The sequence below is a fragment of the Gymnogyps californianus genome, chromosome 7 (genome assembly GCF_018139145.2).
Source record: "Gymnogyps californianus isolate 813 chromosome 7, ASM1813914v2, whole genome shotgun sequence".
NCBI classification, from domain to species: Eukaryota; Metazoa; Chordata; class Aves; order Accipitriformes; family Cathartidae; genus Gymnogyps; species Gymnogyps californianus.
This window is the reverse complement of record NC_059477.1, coordinates 3104373-3123988: the sequence shown is the minus strand read 5'-3', so window position 1 is coordinate 3123988 and position 19616 is coordinate 3104373. Positions and strand designations below refer to the sequence as shown.

Genomic DNA, 19616 nt, shown 5'->3' with positions numbered 1-19616 from the left:
AGGGGCCAAGGAGACAAGGTGGGTGCTCAGCCCCAGGTCTTCCCATCCGAGGAGCTGGGAAGGACCCGCACGTGCGATGCTACAGCTGTTGACAGCGAGGGTCGCGGTCCCGACCTTTACCTGCTCTCTCAGTCTGACCCCGCTTTTGGAAAAAGGCATCGTCCCACCACGATTCACCTCCCCAGGGAAGAGGCCTGGAGACTTTATCGGTCTGGTCTACGCAGCGGGTCTGCAGGACCTCCCCGACGCTCGGCACCACCCGGGATATTTCCAGGGCTGACGCCGCACTGCGAGTACTGAACTGCAGAGAGAGAGGGGGGAAAAAAAAAATTTGTGAGCTTCTGCCAACTCAAACCTCCAAACCAGCTACAGCATCGCATGAAAACAACATACTGCCCAAGACGGAACCTGAACTGAAATAGTTATGCTGCTATAAACTGAGCAACGCCCTGCCAGGCACACGGGAGGGGGATGCCAGAGCCGTACCCAGCACCTTTGGTGAGGACACACAACTACACGTATGGATGCCGGGGCACGGGAAGCAACGCCCAGCTAAATCAGGAACATTAACTTCTCAGCATTAACACATCACCTCCAGTTTTAACTATCAGCATGAGGGAGCGCTTTTCCTTGCAGGTCAGCAGTACCTTAAGAAAGGCTTACGGGAAGCTCAAAATACCCATCTCTTAAAAGAAGCGTCAGCACAAAAGGCTGTACTTGTGTAGCGACGTTGTGACAGTTACGCCGGCAGCCCTTCTCTGCAACCGGCTCCTCCATTTGGGGATGGACCAGCGCTTTTTTAGAAACACCAAGTACAAGGAGGGGATGGTAGACTTTGCAGCGCTGGCAAACATCTATTTTTATAGGATCACCTTTGAGGAGGCAGCAATGTAACATGTAGAAAGAAACAAAAGACAGTCATTACAAAATTGTTTGGCTGTTGGGATCTGAGAGGGACGAGGGCATGCTTTGATTTAATAGGAATTTAAGCGTAGCCTTCACAGCAAAACAGTTAGCCCTGCGCCAGAGTTGCAAAACACACAAACCAGCAACAGCAAGTCAGCAACGGCTGTGAGACATCGCTGAGTTAACATTAGTTACCTCGTCTTGAGATGCAGAACGACCACGATTCAAGTGCTTTGCTGGCTTAAAGATCTACTTCATACATCCCGCAGCGGCTGAATCTCGCCCCACACTTTGGCAATACTGCATTGCAAATTCAACGCAAACCATAACAAAGAGAAGAAGAGATAAAAAGGGATTTAATGCTATCAGGACTGCTAACCCCCAAATTCCATCACAAGCAAAAACTGCAGAGGACTGAACCCGGATTAGTCCAAATATCCGCTCCATCTGTGTACTTCCATATTGTAGTTCCACGTGTTTAATTTCTAAGCTACAAGCACAGCCTTTCATCACTCCCAACAGCTTTCACCTTATAAATCCATCAGCTTTACCTTCCCGAACAGCACAGCCTTCCGCAGACCCGCTCCTCCCACCCCTTCCCCTCTCGCCACGCACCGGTGCAGTCTCACATTCCTCCATTCAATGGTTTCTGCCCACCCTCAACAAACATCACGAAAACACAGACTGACCTGTTTGCTCCTGCACCAAACAAAGGGGAGAAGGTGGCTTTGAGATTTTGTCTTTTTGGCTTTTTTTCTTTTTTTTTTTTTTCCCCTTAAGGAGGAGGAGGAGGAGGATGGCAAGTCAAACCACTGGTAGGCATAGATTTTTTTTTTTCTTTTTCCCAGATCTTTATTTTACAAAAATAACTTACAAATAGAGACAACTCTCAGAAGTAAGATCATTCATTCTGTGCATAAGGATACAGCTTTGTGAAGTACGGGCGTAGGAGTTAACAACTCTTACAATACTGTTAATTTTAACATGATGGTAACTATATTACACTACATACATTTCATGCTCCAGACATGTGGGTATGACCACCACATAAAGCTACGGTCGATAAAGTGTGCCAGCCAGGGAGGACGCACCTAAGAGATCATTTCCATTCTGCTATTTATCGGCATCCTCTTACCTACGATAGTTGAAACCAAATGGCAACCTAACACTCAGACTACAGCACTCTGGATACACTCATCAGCAATATACTTCAAATACATGATAAAAATATATTTAACTTTCAAATACCATTGTATAAGGTACACCAAGAGCCAGAAAATAAAGTCTCGAGCTTTTAAATACAACACACTATATATATATAACATACACAAGGAGACAAGAGGGAATCTACATGTGGAAGAAAAAGCTTATCCTGGAAATGCATGTTATCTATGGTACACAATGGCTTTCTCTGCTAGAAAGGCATTTCCATTTGCATAGCGTTGTCGAGAAGTCCAGACCGGGTTAGGAGGAGATCAAAACAAAACACACCAACAAAAGGCTTAATTTTGGTACCACTTCCATTTTGCACCTGATTCTACTCTTAAATTACAGTTTGCTAATTTCTCTTTTGTAGGCTGGAATTCATGCCCCGTTCATAACAAGCACAGGGAAAGGAGGGGATTAAAAACAAAACAAAACAAAACAAAAACAACCAACACGCAAAAAACCAAAGGTCAGGGAGTCAAGGAGGTTTCTTTATGGGGTTGCAGTCATTTAGCATTTTGCTCCAGAGCAGAGTATTCTGCTTCCGACACTCTGGAAGCATCAATAAGTTTAGTGAGACCAGTTTTGGCAGAGTACTTGAAAATAAAGGCTTTCATGAGCTCGTATCTATAGTTGCGGTTAATGAAGCTGTACAGGATGGGGTTGACGCAGCAATGGACTAGAGAGAAACACTGAGTGATGTGAAGAGTGGCATATAAGAAGTTCTCCATCTGACAACTGAAAGGTATGAAATGAAGGCTATAGAAGATGTCAAGCAGGACAGCTACATGGTAGGGTAGCCAGCAGACAAGAAACACGACAACGTAGGAGAAAATGATCTTCCCATTGCTCTTCCTCTCTTGGTCACTGGAGGCGGAGATGGTCTTCGCAAGGAGGAAATAAAAGAGAGCAATGATGGGAAAAGGGATAAGAAAGCCCAGCACGACGGAGATGAGCTCCATGCCAATCAACCACTCTTTGAAGCTCTCCTCTGGATAGACGGGACGGCAATAGGTTTCGTTGTTGGAAGAGACCGTCTTGAGATAATAGGTGTCTGGGAGAGATGCGAAGAAGGCAAGAAGCCACACTAAGATGCAGATACAGCGACGGATTATCTTCTTCTTGCGATTGCTGGAATTGGTGAAATAGGCAACTGAGAGGTAGCGGTCCACGCTCATGCAAGCCAGGAAGAAGATGCTGCCGTACAAGTTGATGGAAAATATAAGATGAGTTATCTTGCACGTGATTTCTCCCATGTGCCACTGGTTATGCTGGACGAGGGAGACGACCCACACCGGAAGGGTGATGACGACGCACAGATCGGCGATAGCCAAATTAAAGATGTAGAGGTGGGTTTCGTAGCCAGTCATTTTGGCTTGGAGGTTGACCCACACCACAACCGAGTTGGCCACCAGCCCTATGACAAAGATGAAAATGTAGAAGAAGGACAGAGTGTATAGCAGGGCGCTTTTGTTGAGCGTGCCAGGGCATGTTGTCGCATCAACTGTGATACAGTCACCGTTGTTGCACGTCCAGTTGATCTCCGTCAAGTTGGCTGTTTCCAGAAAATCAAGGATGGAAGTCAAATCGAGCGCGCTCATGTTCGCTCAGTTTGGAGATCGAGCGACCTACAGGCAAAATAGGACCAAAAGAAACAACCTAAGTTAACAGAGATATTTCTGCTGCCATCTTCATACCACAAACCACACGCAGAACACGCCGTTTTAGGCATATCCTACTCTTGTAAGGCAATTTCCATTAGAGAGATCCGTGGAGTAAAACAACCAAAACAGACACATAGCAAAACTCATCTGGTCAACAAAAGAGGAACAGCACTAGCTTTTTGTGTGAATTTTTTTTTTTTTCTTGCAGCTCCCACCTGACATCATCAGGTTGGCTATCGTCCCCGGGTGTGAAATCCGCAAAGTACACCGTGGCCAAATAAATGTCAGGCAACTAAATCTGTCTTCTCCAGCATAAATGATGATACTATCGCTTTCAGCAGGGGAATCTTTAAGCCATTTTATCTGCACTCCCTCAAGTGTAGTAGAATTGATCTGCCTGATACATGGTACTGTAAAACATTTACCACAAGCTCTGGTCAGCATCTTGTCGAGCCCAGCTCTAGCTGCATTAAGCAGAAATGGGGAACTAAGGGGCTTTGTACCCTCATTCAATTTTAAATTTAAATCCTGCTCCGTCCTCCCCCCTTCCCTTGAATTCTATTTTACAAAGCATCCCCTCCGTTTAACGATTATCACGTAGCTTTGAAAAAAGAAAAAAAAAGTCGGAGCTTGACCACTGAGTAGGTCTGCTGGGCTTAAGTTTTCTTTTTAGGAGAGCGCTTTGATTTACAAAACGCTCCGCCATCCCAACTGGCTCCACAACTGCTTCCTCCCCACCCTTTTGCTTTTCTACATCTACTTTTCTTGCCTCTTCAGCGCCTTCTTCCATCGGCAGGCAGCGGACAAAGCCAGGGGCTCCTCGTTAACTTCCTCGCCAGCAGAAGGAAGGGTCCCAGCAGACCCACACAGCTTACGTAAACTCTGAAGCTGGGCTGCTAATTACCGTTGTGCTTTTGGGGTAGCGTAAAAACACTGCCTCTCCTGCTGGGACCCTCCCACCCCACAGGGCCAACAGTACCACCCACGGCAGCAGTCGGCGTGGACCTTCGACCACCACCCTTCAGCCAAGCAAGTTTTGGAGCCCCGTGTCCGTAGGCTCCGGCTTGGGGCACGCCGAAATAAAGATGGAGAGGTGGGTTTCCAAGCGATGGACCCCACCTCATTCCCCCATGGCTTCACTTGAGCCAGAGTATTGGGTCAGCCAGCTCACCCATAGTCCCTACCGTGGACACTTCCAGCATCCTGAACGGTGGCCACCTTGTTCTTCCCCATATCCCCAGCCCCAGCAGTGAGAGGTACCCCCGATGCCGCCCCGGCCTTGGGGGCAACACCAGCATGAGCAAGTAGCCAGAGAGAGCAACGGGGGAAAGAACTCCTGCAGCCACTTGTATCTCTGAACATCCTTGACCCCACCATAGGACCTCTTGGTGGGGCTTACGGGAGCATGGAGGGGACAGCGAGCAGGCAAGAGCTTGGACAGGCTCCTGTGCTGAGCATCCTCTTCTCACCCCTGCTCCCCGAAAAGGGATGTGGGTTGACACAGCACCTCGCGCTCCTCCACCTACATAATTGGCTCTTCCCAAATTTCCCACCCTCCCTGCCTGCCAGGAATACAGGCTACGGAAGAGAAGGGAGATAAGGGGGGAGATTACCGGGGAGGACTCAAGGCACTATTGTCTCAGTGGAGGGGAAGCTGGTGGCACTAACAATGAGGGGGGCCGTGCACGCATCCAGGGGAGATCAAATCTCTCCACAAACAGGGCCTGAATTGGCCCCGCGAGGAGATCTAGCCTATCGCTTCAAATCTACGCAGCCTTCCAGGCTTTCATCCTGCTGGCCTGCTGAAAGACGGAGTTGAGATTCAAACCAAATTAAGTACGGATTTTGCTAAAACGCTGGCTAAAGAGGGAGCCGAGACAGTGGCAGCGTTCTGTCCCGGGATAGACGATCCCCCGTCTCCAGCTCAAGAAAGCAGAGGGCGATTTAACCCATGTCTACGCAGGGCAGAAGGGCTAATCCTGCCCCCCCGGCAGAGACGCAGGCCACCCTCAAGCTGCCTGTACCACCCGGTTGGTGCAGGCAGCAGGGACGCGCGCTGTCCAGGCGCAGCTCCCCAGGACGCTCGCTTCAGCCCAGGGCTGCAAGCGGGAGAGAGGGATGGGTCTCTCCTGCTAGACCTCACCCAGGGTCCCACCACTACCGCTGTGTCCCCACCGCAAATGCTTTTCAAGGCCTACTCAAGCACGGGGAGAAGCAGCACCATCCCCAAGTCCCTGTATTTCAAAACCCCATAGCAACTAAAGCAAACGCCCTAAAAGCCACAAAACTCCCAGTCCTGTGGCACGGGCCACCGTCTCCTGCTGGTATTTGCGGACAGTGAGGTGAGCAGAGCAGGAGGAACACCAGGCTACCCCCGTAACACCCCACAGAAGTAGCACGGGTGGGCCTGGGCATCTTCTGCAAAGGCACGTGGTCCAACAAGGGGAGTGGGCTCATTCCACATCTCGAGACCCCCAACTCAAGCCCAACCTCCAGGACGGGTCTGTGACCACCCACCGCCAAGCCTCCGGCACATCCCCTAACAGAGAATAAACTCAGACCTGGCTGCGGGGTGTCAGATCACCGGTGTCAACAGAGAGGGAGAGCGTGGAGAGAGCAACAGGGCAGCAGAAAGCCCTTGAAGCTGGGGCTCACACCGATGCTGGGGACACCGAGGCCGCCAGCCTAGGACAGCAGCTAGGAGAAGGCACCACCATCCCAGCTGGGCACAACCACCCCGGGCATCTTACTGAACACAAACGATGCTCAGCCCGAATCTCAGCCTGCCTCCACTCCAAAAGCAGGTCTGCTGCACGCACGTGCATCCATCTGTCCGGGGCCGCCCGCACGCCTGCGCGCTTTCGCATCCCCAGCACGGTAATAAAAATCCGAAACTGATACGGCCTCCCAGGCTCAAATCCCTGCTGGGGAGGATGGCTATATTCAGATATTACAGCCTTACGAGGCCGGGCTCTCTATAGTCCGGGATTAGCTGCTGTAACCCGAGCTCCGATTCCCACCCAGATTAGCTGGGAGGTGTGGGGGGAACCCACCGGACAAACTCAATAAAGCCACTCTGTGCTCCTAAAAAAAAAATAGCTTTAGCGCTCTCTGCAGACAGCACGATATCCTAAAAACTTGTGAAGGCAGCTGGAACTGCATTTTGTGTCCGCTGCACTGCAAAGCTCTTGCGGGCCGTCACCCCTTCACCCGGCAGGCACGCGTGCTGTGGCCAGTCCCTGCTAGTTCGCAGGAGTTACGGCACGAAGGAAAGGAGATGCACCCGAAATCCTGCTCCAGACACCCAGAGATGTCCCTGGAGCCGATGCAGCCTGCAGGACTGCACCCTCCCCATCCCACCTCCCGCCCAGGACCCGCTGCAGGCTGTGAAAAAGTAAACAGGCACGAGCATCCCTGCCTAGGAGGGCAGCCTAGCACTGCGCGGCAGCGTTCAAGCCCTCGACGCTTCTGAGAACTTCTCAGTACCCCTTCTTCCACCCAGAGCATCTTGCAGCCCGGTCCTGCCTGTACTCAGACCTGCCTCCAGGCAGCTCAGGGGTGCGGGCAAACTGGGCTTTACCCTTCCCGAGTGGAAAAGGAAATGAGCTACGCCAGGAAAAGCCAGGATGGCTGGTCAGGTTGTCACCTACACACCTTCACCCTTCCCATGTCAAAGGACCAGCCTGGTTCTCCAGCATGGGGAGGTGGGCAGCACAGTCCCTTCCAAGCCGTTTGGCCACCGCAGGAGGACACCCATGCCCTGAAGGGGCTTTGCATGACTGAGCCTGGCACATTTAAATTCTCTTCTACAGTTCTGAGTTGAAAAAAAAGATAATAGTAATTGGGGAAACCAGCGTCCTATGCAGCTCTGTATCGCACCTAGGCACGCAGGGGAAAGGAGCACCCAGAAGCAAGCAGCGCTCGGTGCTGGGACAGTCGTGGGATGCTGCAGGGGCCCGAAGCAGGTGACTCCAAAGTCTCAGACCCTCCCAGCACGCCACCAACCTCTGCCACGGCGAGGTGTGCCAGCCCGCTAACCTGCCCACGGGGAAACCAGGTGGGGTGCGAGAAGAGGAGGCTCCCCCTAAATTGTGATCCCAAGACGGGGCGGGTTGCAGCCGAGGGAGGCTGCGGAGCGACGGGGAGCTCGGGCCGAAGGAGCGAGGCTGCTGCGGCGGTCACGCTACTCCAAGCCTCCTGCGGGGGACCGGGATGACACGGACACCCGCGACGCGCCCCCCCCACCCCCCCGTCCGGGCTGAGGCTCCGCTTCCCCGGCCCTTACCTCTGACGGTCCGGGCGCCGAGCGCTGGCGGAGCGACTGAGCGGTGCCCGCCGCCGCCACCCCCTTATATCCGCGGCGGGGGACCGCCTCTCGGGGGCGGCCCCGGCCCGCCGCCCGCCCCGGCCCGGCCCCCGCCGGGGGAGCTGCGGGGGCAGCCGGCGGCGGCAGCGGCGCGGCCCGGGGAAGGGGCGGCTCGCTGCAAGCCCAGGCAGGGAGAGGGGGGTTAAAGAGGCGAGCGTGGTGGCTCTTCGGGGGTCTCCGTTAACATTAAACGGGAGGAGGGGATCGAGGGTTGCGGGGTCCAGAGCATCGGGCGGGCGGTGGCAGGAGAGAGGGAAAGGGGACTGACACCAGGACGGGAAGAAAAAGGGAAAAAAAGGAAAAAAAAAAAGAAAGAAAGGGAAAAGAGAGCGGAAAGAAAAAGGGAGAAGGGAGCGGGGGGAGAGCGGAAAGGGGAAAAAGGGGGGGACGCGCAAAAAGAGAAAAAGGGGGGGGACGCGCAAAAAGAGAAAAAGGGGGGGACGCGCAAAAAGAGAAAAAGGGGGGGGACGCGCAAAAAGAGAAAAAGGGGGGGACGCGCAAAAAGAGAAAAAGGGGGGGACGCGCAAAAAGAGAAAAAGGGGGGGACGCGCAAAAAGAGAAAAAGGGGGGGGACGCGCAAAAAGAGAAAAAGGGGGGGGACGCGCAAAAAGAGAAAAAGGGGAGGAAGCATGAAGAGCAAAAAGAGAAGGGAAAAAGAGGGGAAAAGAGCAAAAAAAGAAAGGGAAAAATGAGCAAAAAGAGAAAAAAAATAAGAAAAACAGGTTTCTAGTTGTTTTCTGTTTTGATCTGTTTTTCCCCCCACCACTGTAAAATATTGAGAAGACAAGGCAAGGGGAGGCAGCGGATTCTCACCTCTACTCCCTCACCCAGGGCAAGAAAAATTAACAGGAAGCCAGAAACTCGCTAACTAAAACTGAAAATCCACTCCTTCACACTCCTCCTCAGCACAGGAAAGGCAGGTGATTAAAACAGCCCATGGAGAGGAACCGGGTAGGTCTGTATTCAGCTCCAGCAGGGTCAGCCTGTCTGTCTGTCTGTCCCGGGAAAGATGGTAGGATTAGATGATAATCTACCTGCCAACACAACAGCCGCACGATACAACTTGCTGAAGCCTGACAATGCCGCTGACAGCTCCGAGGGATCTGACGCACGTACCACCGGGCTGCTCTGAATAACACCAGATAACCCGGAGCGGGGGCTTGGCTCCCCCCCTGCCCAAACCCTGCTGCTGGAGCACACACCGACACGTACAGCTCCGAGAGCCTAAATCATCTCATCGTTACGGAGCCACTGTCCAGCCAGGAGAAACGGGTTAGCTAACACATTTTAACCAGCACTTTTTGGAAGATACAGGGCATTTTAGCACTTGCAACCTGAGGACTTCAACACCCCCAGAAAGCACGTATTTTGTTTCCCCAGAGATGCTTAATCCTATTTCCACAGGCAATTAAAAAGCTTGCATTAAAACCTGCTGGCGAACGCATGCTTAAAAAGAGAACATGTTTTCCCATGAAAGCGCCTAGCACAAGTTCTCAAGCTTAAAGCAAGTCAGGGATGCGGCAAAACAAGATGTTTTATTCTGTGGCAGAAGGGACCCACCTAAAAAGAGCGAGGGTGCGGGTTAAAAAGAGTCCCATGCGCCAGCAGAGCAATCTTAATTCTTAAAAAGAGAGGTTGCTCATTAAGGAGCAGAGGCAAATGCATCAAATTTATACCCCTGCAAGTGAAGGCACAATTAGTTTCAGCTTTGCTGCCAGCAGAGAGAAGATTAAGCTGCAGATGTTACACCTCCTGCAGCTCCAAGTGCACGCTGAAGCTTGCTCAGGACTCACCCCGCGCATCCCCAGAGACCTCCAACATCTCCCAGCTGACACCGCCCTGGGGTGTCCTGGGGAGCACGTGGCAAAGAAACATGCTGGAGAAAGGCCCGACCTCTTGGTCGGGTGCCTCTGTCCCCACTGAGATCTTGGGCTGCCACCGGCCCGAAGTGCCACCCTGCAGCAAGACCGCAAGAGGCCACCAAGCAGGCCACTTGGACCATCCACCACCATGCTCACGACTCTGCCGCGGGTTTAGGCGCCAGGGAAGGAGGCGGCCAGAGGGAGATGAGCCCCTTGCTGTCCCGCAGACAGAGCGGGTGAGATGTAAGGTACCTCGTGTCTCTCCCTGGATGAGGTCCTCCAAACTTCACAGCTGTCGGTGAGCGAAGCGTTTCGGCATCTGCTTAAATTCTGAGTGCTCGCCGAAGTCCGTGGATGTTGGCGGAATTGAAGCACGATGAGTTCAGACGACGACAGGATTAGGTTTAAAAATAAGCATGTACTGAAGCACTTGGCTAAATCGGGCTCTGAAAATCCTAGGGAAAAAAAAAAAAATAAAGACACTCTAGCAGAACGCCAGAGTCACTTAGCCAAAAAAGCAAGTAGAGTGGTTTTGCCTTACTTGGTGTGCCAGAAAATAACATCAAGTAGTACAATCTCCTCCCCAGCTCTCCAAAAATACCAGCCAGCATCTGCAACCGCAAAGCTGCTGGCTGTCCAGGGGTCGCAGGCAACCTCCCCTCTCCTGCATTCGCCAAGAGCAGAGCCCTCCCTGCCCTTCAGGTTCCTCCCTCCAGCTATCTTTTTATAGCGAGCACGTTCCTCACGCAGGAGAGACAGAGCCCATTCCCTTTCCGTTATGAAAGCCAGATTTTGCTCAGCGTTCAGGGCTGAAACGCTTGGGCGGTAAGCAAAACAACGCAGTCTTTTAAAAAACCTGTGTGATATGAAGCCACCTCCCTAAAACACGGCAAGCAGAGCTGGGGAGAAGCTGGGCACCCCAGATAAGATCAGCAGAAGGTTGAGATGCTACCTGCTTGCCGTGATTAGTTAGCATCTGCTGCCAGTTCAAGCAGGTGTCCCAAGAGATGTGATCTCAGACAGTCCAGTGACCAGAAACTCCTTGTAGATGCAGCTATCCAGGCAAGGCGATCCATCGCTCATTGAAAATGAGTTGTCTCCAGATATTTAGGAAAGGGGGAAAGCAAAGCTCTCTGCAGCTTTTCACCCTACTATGGAGGAGTCTGCGGCAACGTGCCGGGGGAGGGACCGGTCACCTTCACGGGGCACCGGATTCGCCTTGCTGGGTTTGTTCTTGGGGTCCTTCCACGACGAGCCTCTTGCTTTCCCCAGACCATGGGCAGGACCATGGGGGGCCCTGGGCGAGGTCAAGGCTCCACCGTGCTCAGTGCTGCAGATAAACACACCTAAGGGCGAGCTCTGACCCGCGGAGATAGGTACGGCAGGAGGGGCAGGCACAGGGTGTTGGACAAAATGCGTCACTGAAAGCCAGATTGTTATTTTAACTACTTATCCAATTGTTTCGCATTTATATTTTGTTTAACTGCCTGAACTACAGCAATGTACTATTTTTTTTTTTCTCCAAAAGCACAAGTTTTTACTAACGGGGTGGGGGGAAGAGAAAAATGAGGAATTTCTCACAGGCCTCGCAGCCTCTCCCTGCTGGCACTGGGAATGTGTGCTGAAAGCATCCTCATTTTCTCTTAAGGCTTCCCTTTCCAACTGGGAGGCAGATGGAAGCTAACACCCAGCCCTGCCTACTCAAGTCAACAGAGAAATTAAAAAAAAAAAAAAAAATAGCAAGTTGGCAGCTTTAAGTGCTAGAAAGATTTTTTGGGGGTAAGAGAGAAAGCCAATAAGGCAAAGTGCATATACGTGTTGGGTGGGGGAGCATTTCAATAGCACAGCAAATATCAAAAAGGGACAAAGGGAAACATTTCTCCATTGCACAAGAGAGGATTTGCGTGCAGCAAGAGCAAGGCGGGAGCAGCATCACTGAGCGGGTGTCCAAAGGGAGCAGCCTCACGTGCAGGCAGAGAACAACGTGCCGGCCAGGAGTGCAAACACCCACATCGAGACGATAAAGCCAGGGAGAGCCCTGGAGGAAATCAGGCTGTGATCCGTGAAGTGTACGAAGGTAAAAAAGAGCTTCCTGCAGTCCTGGGAGCCAGCGCCAGCAGGCTGCTGGATGAAAACGCAGCGTTCATTTCCTCCCTCTTCCAAGACAGCTAGTTCTCTGTCCTCTCCCGGTCACGTTCCTTGCTGCATCGGTTGGATGATGGATGGAGGAACAAGCCACCGGACTAACAAAAGGAATAAATAGATGACTACATCAGGAGTCACCTCTGAAATCGCAGGCAGAAAGGAAACAAGCAGCAAATTTCCAGCAGGCAACGACTGCGGTACTGCCCAGCTTCACTTCCCTTACCAACAGAAAACAATCAAGTCATTTAATGCCAAGCCATGCCTAAAGCAGCGTCAGCAGCCCCCGGCAGCCGTCAGGAAAGCCACAGGGCTGGTCTCCTGTCCAGCTCCGTCCTGTCCGGTTTGGAAGAGATGCAAGATGAGGAAACCAAGGGGAAGAGAGTAGGGAGAAGTACCCTCCCCGCTGCCGCACTGCGGAAAGGCACTGCTCCTGCTTGCGGCAGTGCGGGAATGGCACTTGTAGGCAGCTCCAAGGAGACCAACGTCCTCCTCTGCGGAAGGATGGAGCATGCCAGAGGCGCCCCAAACTGAAGGAGCTGCTGTAGCTCGGGAGGGTGGGAAAGCCAACACAAGGGGCACGGCAGCGATGCTGGGCGGGATACTGAGCACGCCCCGGGATGCCGTGCTCACGCTTACAAACACGTGGCGTTACCCTATTTTACAGCTAGGGAAACTGCGGCAGAAAGAAGTTGACATCTTAAAACTGGAGAGCAAAGGAAGAGATGTGCAGGCAGAGGCTGCCAGGGTGACCACAACCCATCCTAGGGCAAGGCTCCCGCTTCCCCTATAGCCTAGCCTAAACCACTAGACCAAGCAATAAAAGAGAAATAGCAGTGCAGGACTTCCCTTTCTCCTCCATACCAACTACCTACTAGTTTAAAGGTTTATGAGTCTTTTTTGGGTTTTTTTTTTTTTTTTGCAGAAAGCCCCTCATGGGCTGGTTTCCATCTACGCTGTAGCTCCAAAGCTGTATTTTCAACTTCACCACTACCGCAACAATAAGGACCAAATTTCAGAGGAAAATTTTGGAGCACGAAAGCTGAGCTCCTTGGAACGTCACAGACCTCCAGCATCTGCGGTTTGAAGCACCACACGCTGAAAGCCTTGTGAAAACCTGCCGGTAGAAATCTGTGTTTTCCAGGCAGACTGTCCAGCCCGGGGACGCTGCCATCAGCATTCACCTCTTGACAAGTGATGGTGAACAGCGCTGATTCAGAGAGACAACGCAAAGCACACAGCACTTCACGTGGGTCTCAATCAACTGGGCCACCCAGTATTTTAACCGTTCTTTGTCCTTTCCCCCCCCAAAGACGCAGCAGGAGAGAGGTTAACGCTCCCGTCCAGCCACCCCGGCAGCATGCTTGCCATCAGGCCCAGTGGGACTTGCAGCCATCGTTCCCAGCGAGCTTCCCAAAAGCCAAGCACCGGTACGGCATGCATCCCAGCAGGATCCGCCAAGGAAAGGGCTGGCAGAGCAATCAATTTACCATTTTCAAGGTGATGAAAGCTTTTAAGAGAAATCAGTCGGTGGTATAATTAGGAATATTACCCATGTAGCTAATAATTATCAAAGATGGCTCTCTCCTTCACAGTTCATTTCTATCTTACCCTTCCACTAAATAAAGGTGTTACCTATGGACGTTATTTGCGGCTTCATAATCTACTGTCATAGGTATTATTGCTATTTATTTTAGAGCATGCCGGAGCGTGACCACGAGGAAGATAAAATAGGACCCTGAGCCAGAAATCCTGCCTGGAGCAGCTAAGCAGCCAGCAGCGAAGATTTTTTCAGAGGCATTGATTTTTACATAAACACTATTCATAAACTTCTCCTCTCCGCACAGCGCTGTCTCAAATTAGCAAGGTGACATTAACGTGTCGGGGGTAGGTTTTGACAGAAGCCACGCTACGGAAAGCTGGGCTCTAACTTTGCATCGGCAGCAAGGGTTACAAGTGGCACACGGGGGACAGAGAGGGAAGAAAGGAGTTTGAATTAGGATGATGGGATCCCCCCCCCGCCTTCGCTTGCTTCCATGGGAAAGAGTCCTGCAAGGTGTAAAACGACTAAATACTACATGCCGGTAAGAAATAAAAAATTCATTAAATCATAAATCTTTTGGAAAGGGGATCTACTGGGGAGATTATATTCGCTTTTCATGGACATATTAATTCAACGGTGGCATATCATATTGTTCTCTGTGGGGGAAAAGACATATTGTTTTAAAGTATGATATTCAGAGCAGTCCTTTAGGAAGGAAAGCAAATATAATCTTGGCAAGGAGAACTGACTGCATGAGCACTGAGTAAGGGACATTAAGAGCAGGGCCCAGGTCCCAGCTGCTGAAAGTCAGCATAGCTTGACTGGAGTTGTTGGAGCTAAGCCCATGCATGGGAGCTGAGAATGAAGGTCACCTCCATTTAGCTGCAACTCCTTGAAAATGTTAAGTAAATGAACACAAAGGGTAATTTTTTACTGGGCCTGTTGTGAACAGTCATTGTTTGCCCGCTAACAAACATCGACGGCAGGTGAGAAGACAAAGAAATTACAGCTGCATTCAGTCTGATGTCCGTTGGTTGGGAACTATCTGGCTATCTCCTTCTGGATTGCTTCTAGCTCAGCAGTGGAAATTGCCGAGCTCTCCTGGCTCTCAGTCCAGCCAGGCACTAAGGATTCTGGTAGAACTAGACGAGCAGCTGCAAAACATGGGCTCACCAAAGCCCTCCTTCGGCGGCTGCCCAATCTAGACTCCCTACGTGCCTGGTCTCCGTTCTCCAGGAGGCTCCAGTCCTACTGTGGCACATACCCACAAGTGTCTGCAGCAGACTGACACCTATCTCCTGCCTAAATTGCAATCAGATCGAGGCCAATAAACACCTCCCTCCCCTGAGGGACCATATCTGACAGACGTTTGAGGAGCACCCTGCACGGAGCCAGCATATGGACGAGGTCTCCTCACAACAGGCAGCTTCCACACAATGCTGGGGTGGGACTGGTCTCACAGCCCCCCTTTCACAGCTACAGTCAGACTCCACCTTTGGCTTCCCACCTCTCTCCTGATCCCACAAATCTTGTATTCCTTTGAAATGGGAGCATCCCTCCCTCCTTTCTCCATCCATACCTTTAGCATGGTGGTCAGCGCAGCCCCACGGGTGATGTAGGTTCGAATCTCCTCCAGCTTGGCTCCAGGCATGGAGGACACTGGGACGGGACTCCTGCCCACTGTGCCATGTTCTCCAGACACTCATCCCAGGCGCAAGTCCCCGACGAGCACCGCTGTCTCCTGGAGCGTATCTCCCCTCATAAGAAGGCTATGGATCGTAGACGAAAACACGTGCAGACCTGAGCTCAGATCAACTTCACACAGCACCGTAAGCACAATCCCCATCATCCCACGCAGTGTTGTTCTGCCACACGGCTGCTCTCACAATAGCTACGGGAAGGTCTTCAGCAAACATACAAGCCACTGTACAGTAACTGTTCATGACCATGTCCTTCCTCTGCGATAACTCACCATCCAAAGCAGCTTATTCCAGAGGAACAAGGGGAGAAGATAGCTTACGCTTACCGCACAAGATAACAGTGACCGCTGAGCAGCTCTTGCGCCATAACACAATTCACACCAGTTTGACCGTGTCACTCACTCTCAACCAGCTCAGGCACAGATAACTCAACTTGGCCCATCAGAAAAGATGGGATTTGCTTATCACCTGAATTGCATAGGACGCTCTGCGCAAGACAGTGCACACATGCAAACTCCTGCTGGACTTCTCACTTTTCTCCTTCCTTTTGCCAACCCAGCTATCTCGCTGAAAACTTTCCCGTCCATCCCAATGAGGTGTGAAATTTGAAGCATCATTACTCCCACCGACAGAAATGCACACAGGACTGGTCCTAGGTAATTAAATGACTCGATAAAATAAAAAAGGGCTGATGAAACATTAACCATGAACAGTCAAAACAACAAAGTCAGCGCACACAAACCACAAAGACTCTTAATGCAACATTAAGTCAGTTGTACGCTATTTATGTATTTGCCATAAGTGTATTCAACTACCTGCTCGAGATGAAAAACACTAATAAGGCTGTATTTTTCTCCATACCCGGGCCAGGTTCCCAGTTGAGACAAGCAGTTTACACTAGCCAAACACCTGGACAATTTTAGTTTCTGTAGAAACCCTTGTTGCTGGGGTCCGTAATATTGGCTTTAGGTGCAAGGCACATTGGTGGCAGCTCATGGCCCACTGCCATAGGAAGCCAGAGAGGTCTTAGACTACTCAAATTGTCCAATGCGAGCACAAGAAGGAGGCAGCCTGTGCTTTAGCTTCTGTCCAGGGCCCCTGGAAAGTTAATCCTATCCGATTACACTACCTTTTTTTTCCTCATAGAAGAAATAAACAGTCTTTTGTACTAAACATAAGGCTGCCCTTCTTTTGAAGGGAGATTTATCATCCAGGATAAATTCATGAGTTCATTCCATTTTTGTCTCAAGTCTTCAAACCAGTGTTTTTACTTCATGATGCAGTATCAGTTGGTTCTGCCTCTGTGCCAGGCAGTCCCCAAGAGATCCCACTTTTCCTTTAAAAAAAAGGAAGCAAGCATGAATGCAGATCATCTCATCAGTTGCTTAAAGCCTGCACACCACATTCCACACACGCATGTTAGAGCCATGCAAACACCTACGTAAGGAGCTAGGACCGGCTTCCCTTCAGACCACAAACACCAGGAATGCAATGGGGCTTTGAGCAACCTGGTCTAGCGGAAGAACTAGACAATCTTTAAGGTCCCTTCCAATCCAAACCATTCTATGATTCTACGGTATGAAACTGTTCAACGAAGAGAAGTGACTGGTGGATGACAAAATCTCCTGTGAGCTGCCCCAGGAGAGGACCCAGCTCTGAAATAAGAAGGATGGCTCGGTTGCCTTCCCCTCGCCAACAGGGACTCCGTTGTACTGAGCTGAAACCTTGAACTCATTACAATGTCACTCTGTCTTTGGATGCGATATCCTGGTGGGGGAATCTTCTGGGAATGTATTTTGGTTCAGACTTGGGTCAAGGAGAGTTGACTTGACCTGAAAATAAATCCAGGCGATCTCAAGCTGAAGAGCTATTGACTACTGTTTGCAATACAATAAAGTGAGGAGATCAAACTCAGCTGAAACCCGGGGTTAACATAAATCCAAGGAGAAAGGGGAACAAGAAAATTCATTCAGCACCATGACAAAGGGGACATTTTTTGCATTGGCAGAATTCAGAGCAGGGACTGAAAGCGCTTCCCAGGCAGCATTTTCAGCGTCCCGTATGGTAAGTGCGTGCTGTTTAGCTGTGCTGATATCTTCAACAGACTGACAGTAAGATAAGAGGTACGCGACTGTATGTGTGTGAAAAAGGTTTTGTGGGCTTTTTTTTTTTCCCCTCCTTTTTTAACGTCAGTAGATGGAGTTCCTCCGCTCGCACACAGGGCAGCTTTTGTGAGAGGTATTTTATATGGATCCCCAAGGAAACATCTCAGCGGACAGGCTCTGAGCGCTATTGTGTGCACGTGTACGTAATAACTCTCAGCAACTTTTGGTTTACGGTCCAGGAGATACGCTGGTTGTACTTGCTGCAGCTCCAAGATGAAATCCTGTTCCTGGCTCATACTAAGGGGAGTTGTACCATTAACTTCACTGAAGCTAGCCTTTCTCCTCTTCCAGGAGCTTTTTCTTTTTTTAATGTTTGTTGGATAAAGCAATTTTTCAACCAGCTGATACTTCCCAGGTCTGTACTGCGGGGAGCCTGAGAGATGCTCCCAACCCACGCTGCAGTATATCCTCAGAAAAAAAGTAGAAAATCCCCCCCCGACTCTCCTCCTTCCCAGACCTCAGATCCAGAAGCAGCAGTTTGACTCGCCAGCCCTTTGCCCAGACCCATCACACAGACCCCACTCGATAAATTTTCCAGCTTCTCAACGTGGCTGGAGCTGCTGGCTGTCCAGCAAATGCTCCGGAGGATCCTCTGTCCACCCAGCAGTCAAACCACAGTAATTTGGTAATTTTACCAAAGTTAAAACTTTAAGAGTGCAAAGCTGTCCTGCAAGGATCTAATGCATGCACCCCAGAACAAGCTGCGGATAATAACAAGATCTAGTGATCCTTGGACATCACCTTTTAACGTGCCTGGTAAGCGTCCTCAGAGCTATCTTCAGCTCGAGCTTGCGTGTGTTTCCAACCTAGAACAGCTGGTTCATCTCAGGATAAATACTACATGTAGTTTAGTCATTCTACTGGCATTCATTATCCACCCCATTTAGCAATAAGAATCTGGTCAAATCCCTCTAGTCTTTCCACCATCCCCTTCTCCCAAGCACACAAAGGGACAGACACCTTCCGCGCTTTGCCAGGGAAGAAGCAGAGCAGCTCAGCTCGTTGCAGCACAGAGATGCCCGGGGCTGTGCCCAGGAGCCCTGGCAACACAGACAGGGCAGGAGCTTCACTGAGGACGCATCAACCCAGACAAGGCTGACCTCAACCCAGACAAGACCGACCAGGGTAGCTGCTTTCAGGAGACGAAGGCAGTCTCTGTGGTAAGACGTGAACGCCACATTCCCCATTTGAGTGCAACTATTTCTAAACACAGCCCAGGGACCGCTGCATATTTATTTTTTTATTTCACTAAAACCCATTTTATTAACCAACTTGTGCTCTAATGTAGTGATCCTTTTATTTATAGAATAAATTATGCTGCTTCTTCCCATTTCCCCCTGTGATTGCACGATTCCTGGTCAGATTGTATAATGTTTGATCTAAGAATGTATAAACTCCACTAAACAAAGCTGCAATAGAAAGTTGAATAATAAGTCGAGACTCCAACCTCTCTAGGGAAAAAAAAGGTGAGTTTGACAGAGTAACATGCTGAGAGAGCCTGGGAATCTTTCAGATGAAATAAAAGTATTTTAAGAGGGACTCAATATTCAAACTCAGCATTTCACTTCTGCACCCTTTAAAACTGTCAGGAACTTCACCCCTGACTCAAGTGAAATCTTCGCAAATTGGGATTTCTTTTATCACCGTGTGAAAATTAACACTTTCAATTGCAATTAGCAGTACCCCAGCCCTGCTCACGCTTTTGCTCCAAAAACAAGTCGCACATGAATATTCACAGCCAACCAATGCCATCTAACAGGAACTTTCTAGTAAAGACCTTCCCAGCACACGTCTCTCCTCCAGATGAGGAATGAGAGAAGAAAGGCACGGATCAGCCTCCCTACAGTGGCTTTACGGGTGGGTGCCCAACTGCCGGTCATCTCAGGGAGCTCTGGGGCAATCACTTCTCATCTCACCTGCAGCACAGTGGGGATTGCTCCGCTGAGGACAGGTCTAGGGGTTATACACATGGAAGTGCAAGTATTTTTTAATGGACACATCTTTCCTTCACAAAAAATATCCATCATCACAACAGCTCTGCTTCTCAACCTCTGTCCTCCTG

The 19616-nt window shown here is 50.5% G+C and overlaps 1 protein-coding gene across 1 annotated transcript; it reads right to left on the bottom strand.

The window, feature by feature from the left end:
* Nucleotides 1–1745: 1745 nt before the first annotated feature.
* On the bottom strand, nt 1746–10291 carry ACKR3 (atypical chemokine receptor 3). Its single transcript, XM_050900040.1, has 2 exons — nt 10257–10291; nt 1746–3740 (listed from the first exon to the last, which is right to left on the bottom strand). Exon 2 carries the CDS (start codon nt 3711–3713, stop codon nt 2619–2621), a length of 1095 nt encoding a protein of 364 aa, XP_050755997.1. The 5' UTR covers nt 3714–3740; nt 10257–10291; the 3' UTR covers nt 1746–2618.
* Between the last annotated feature and the right edge of the window lie 9325 nt (nt 10292–19616).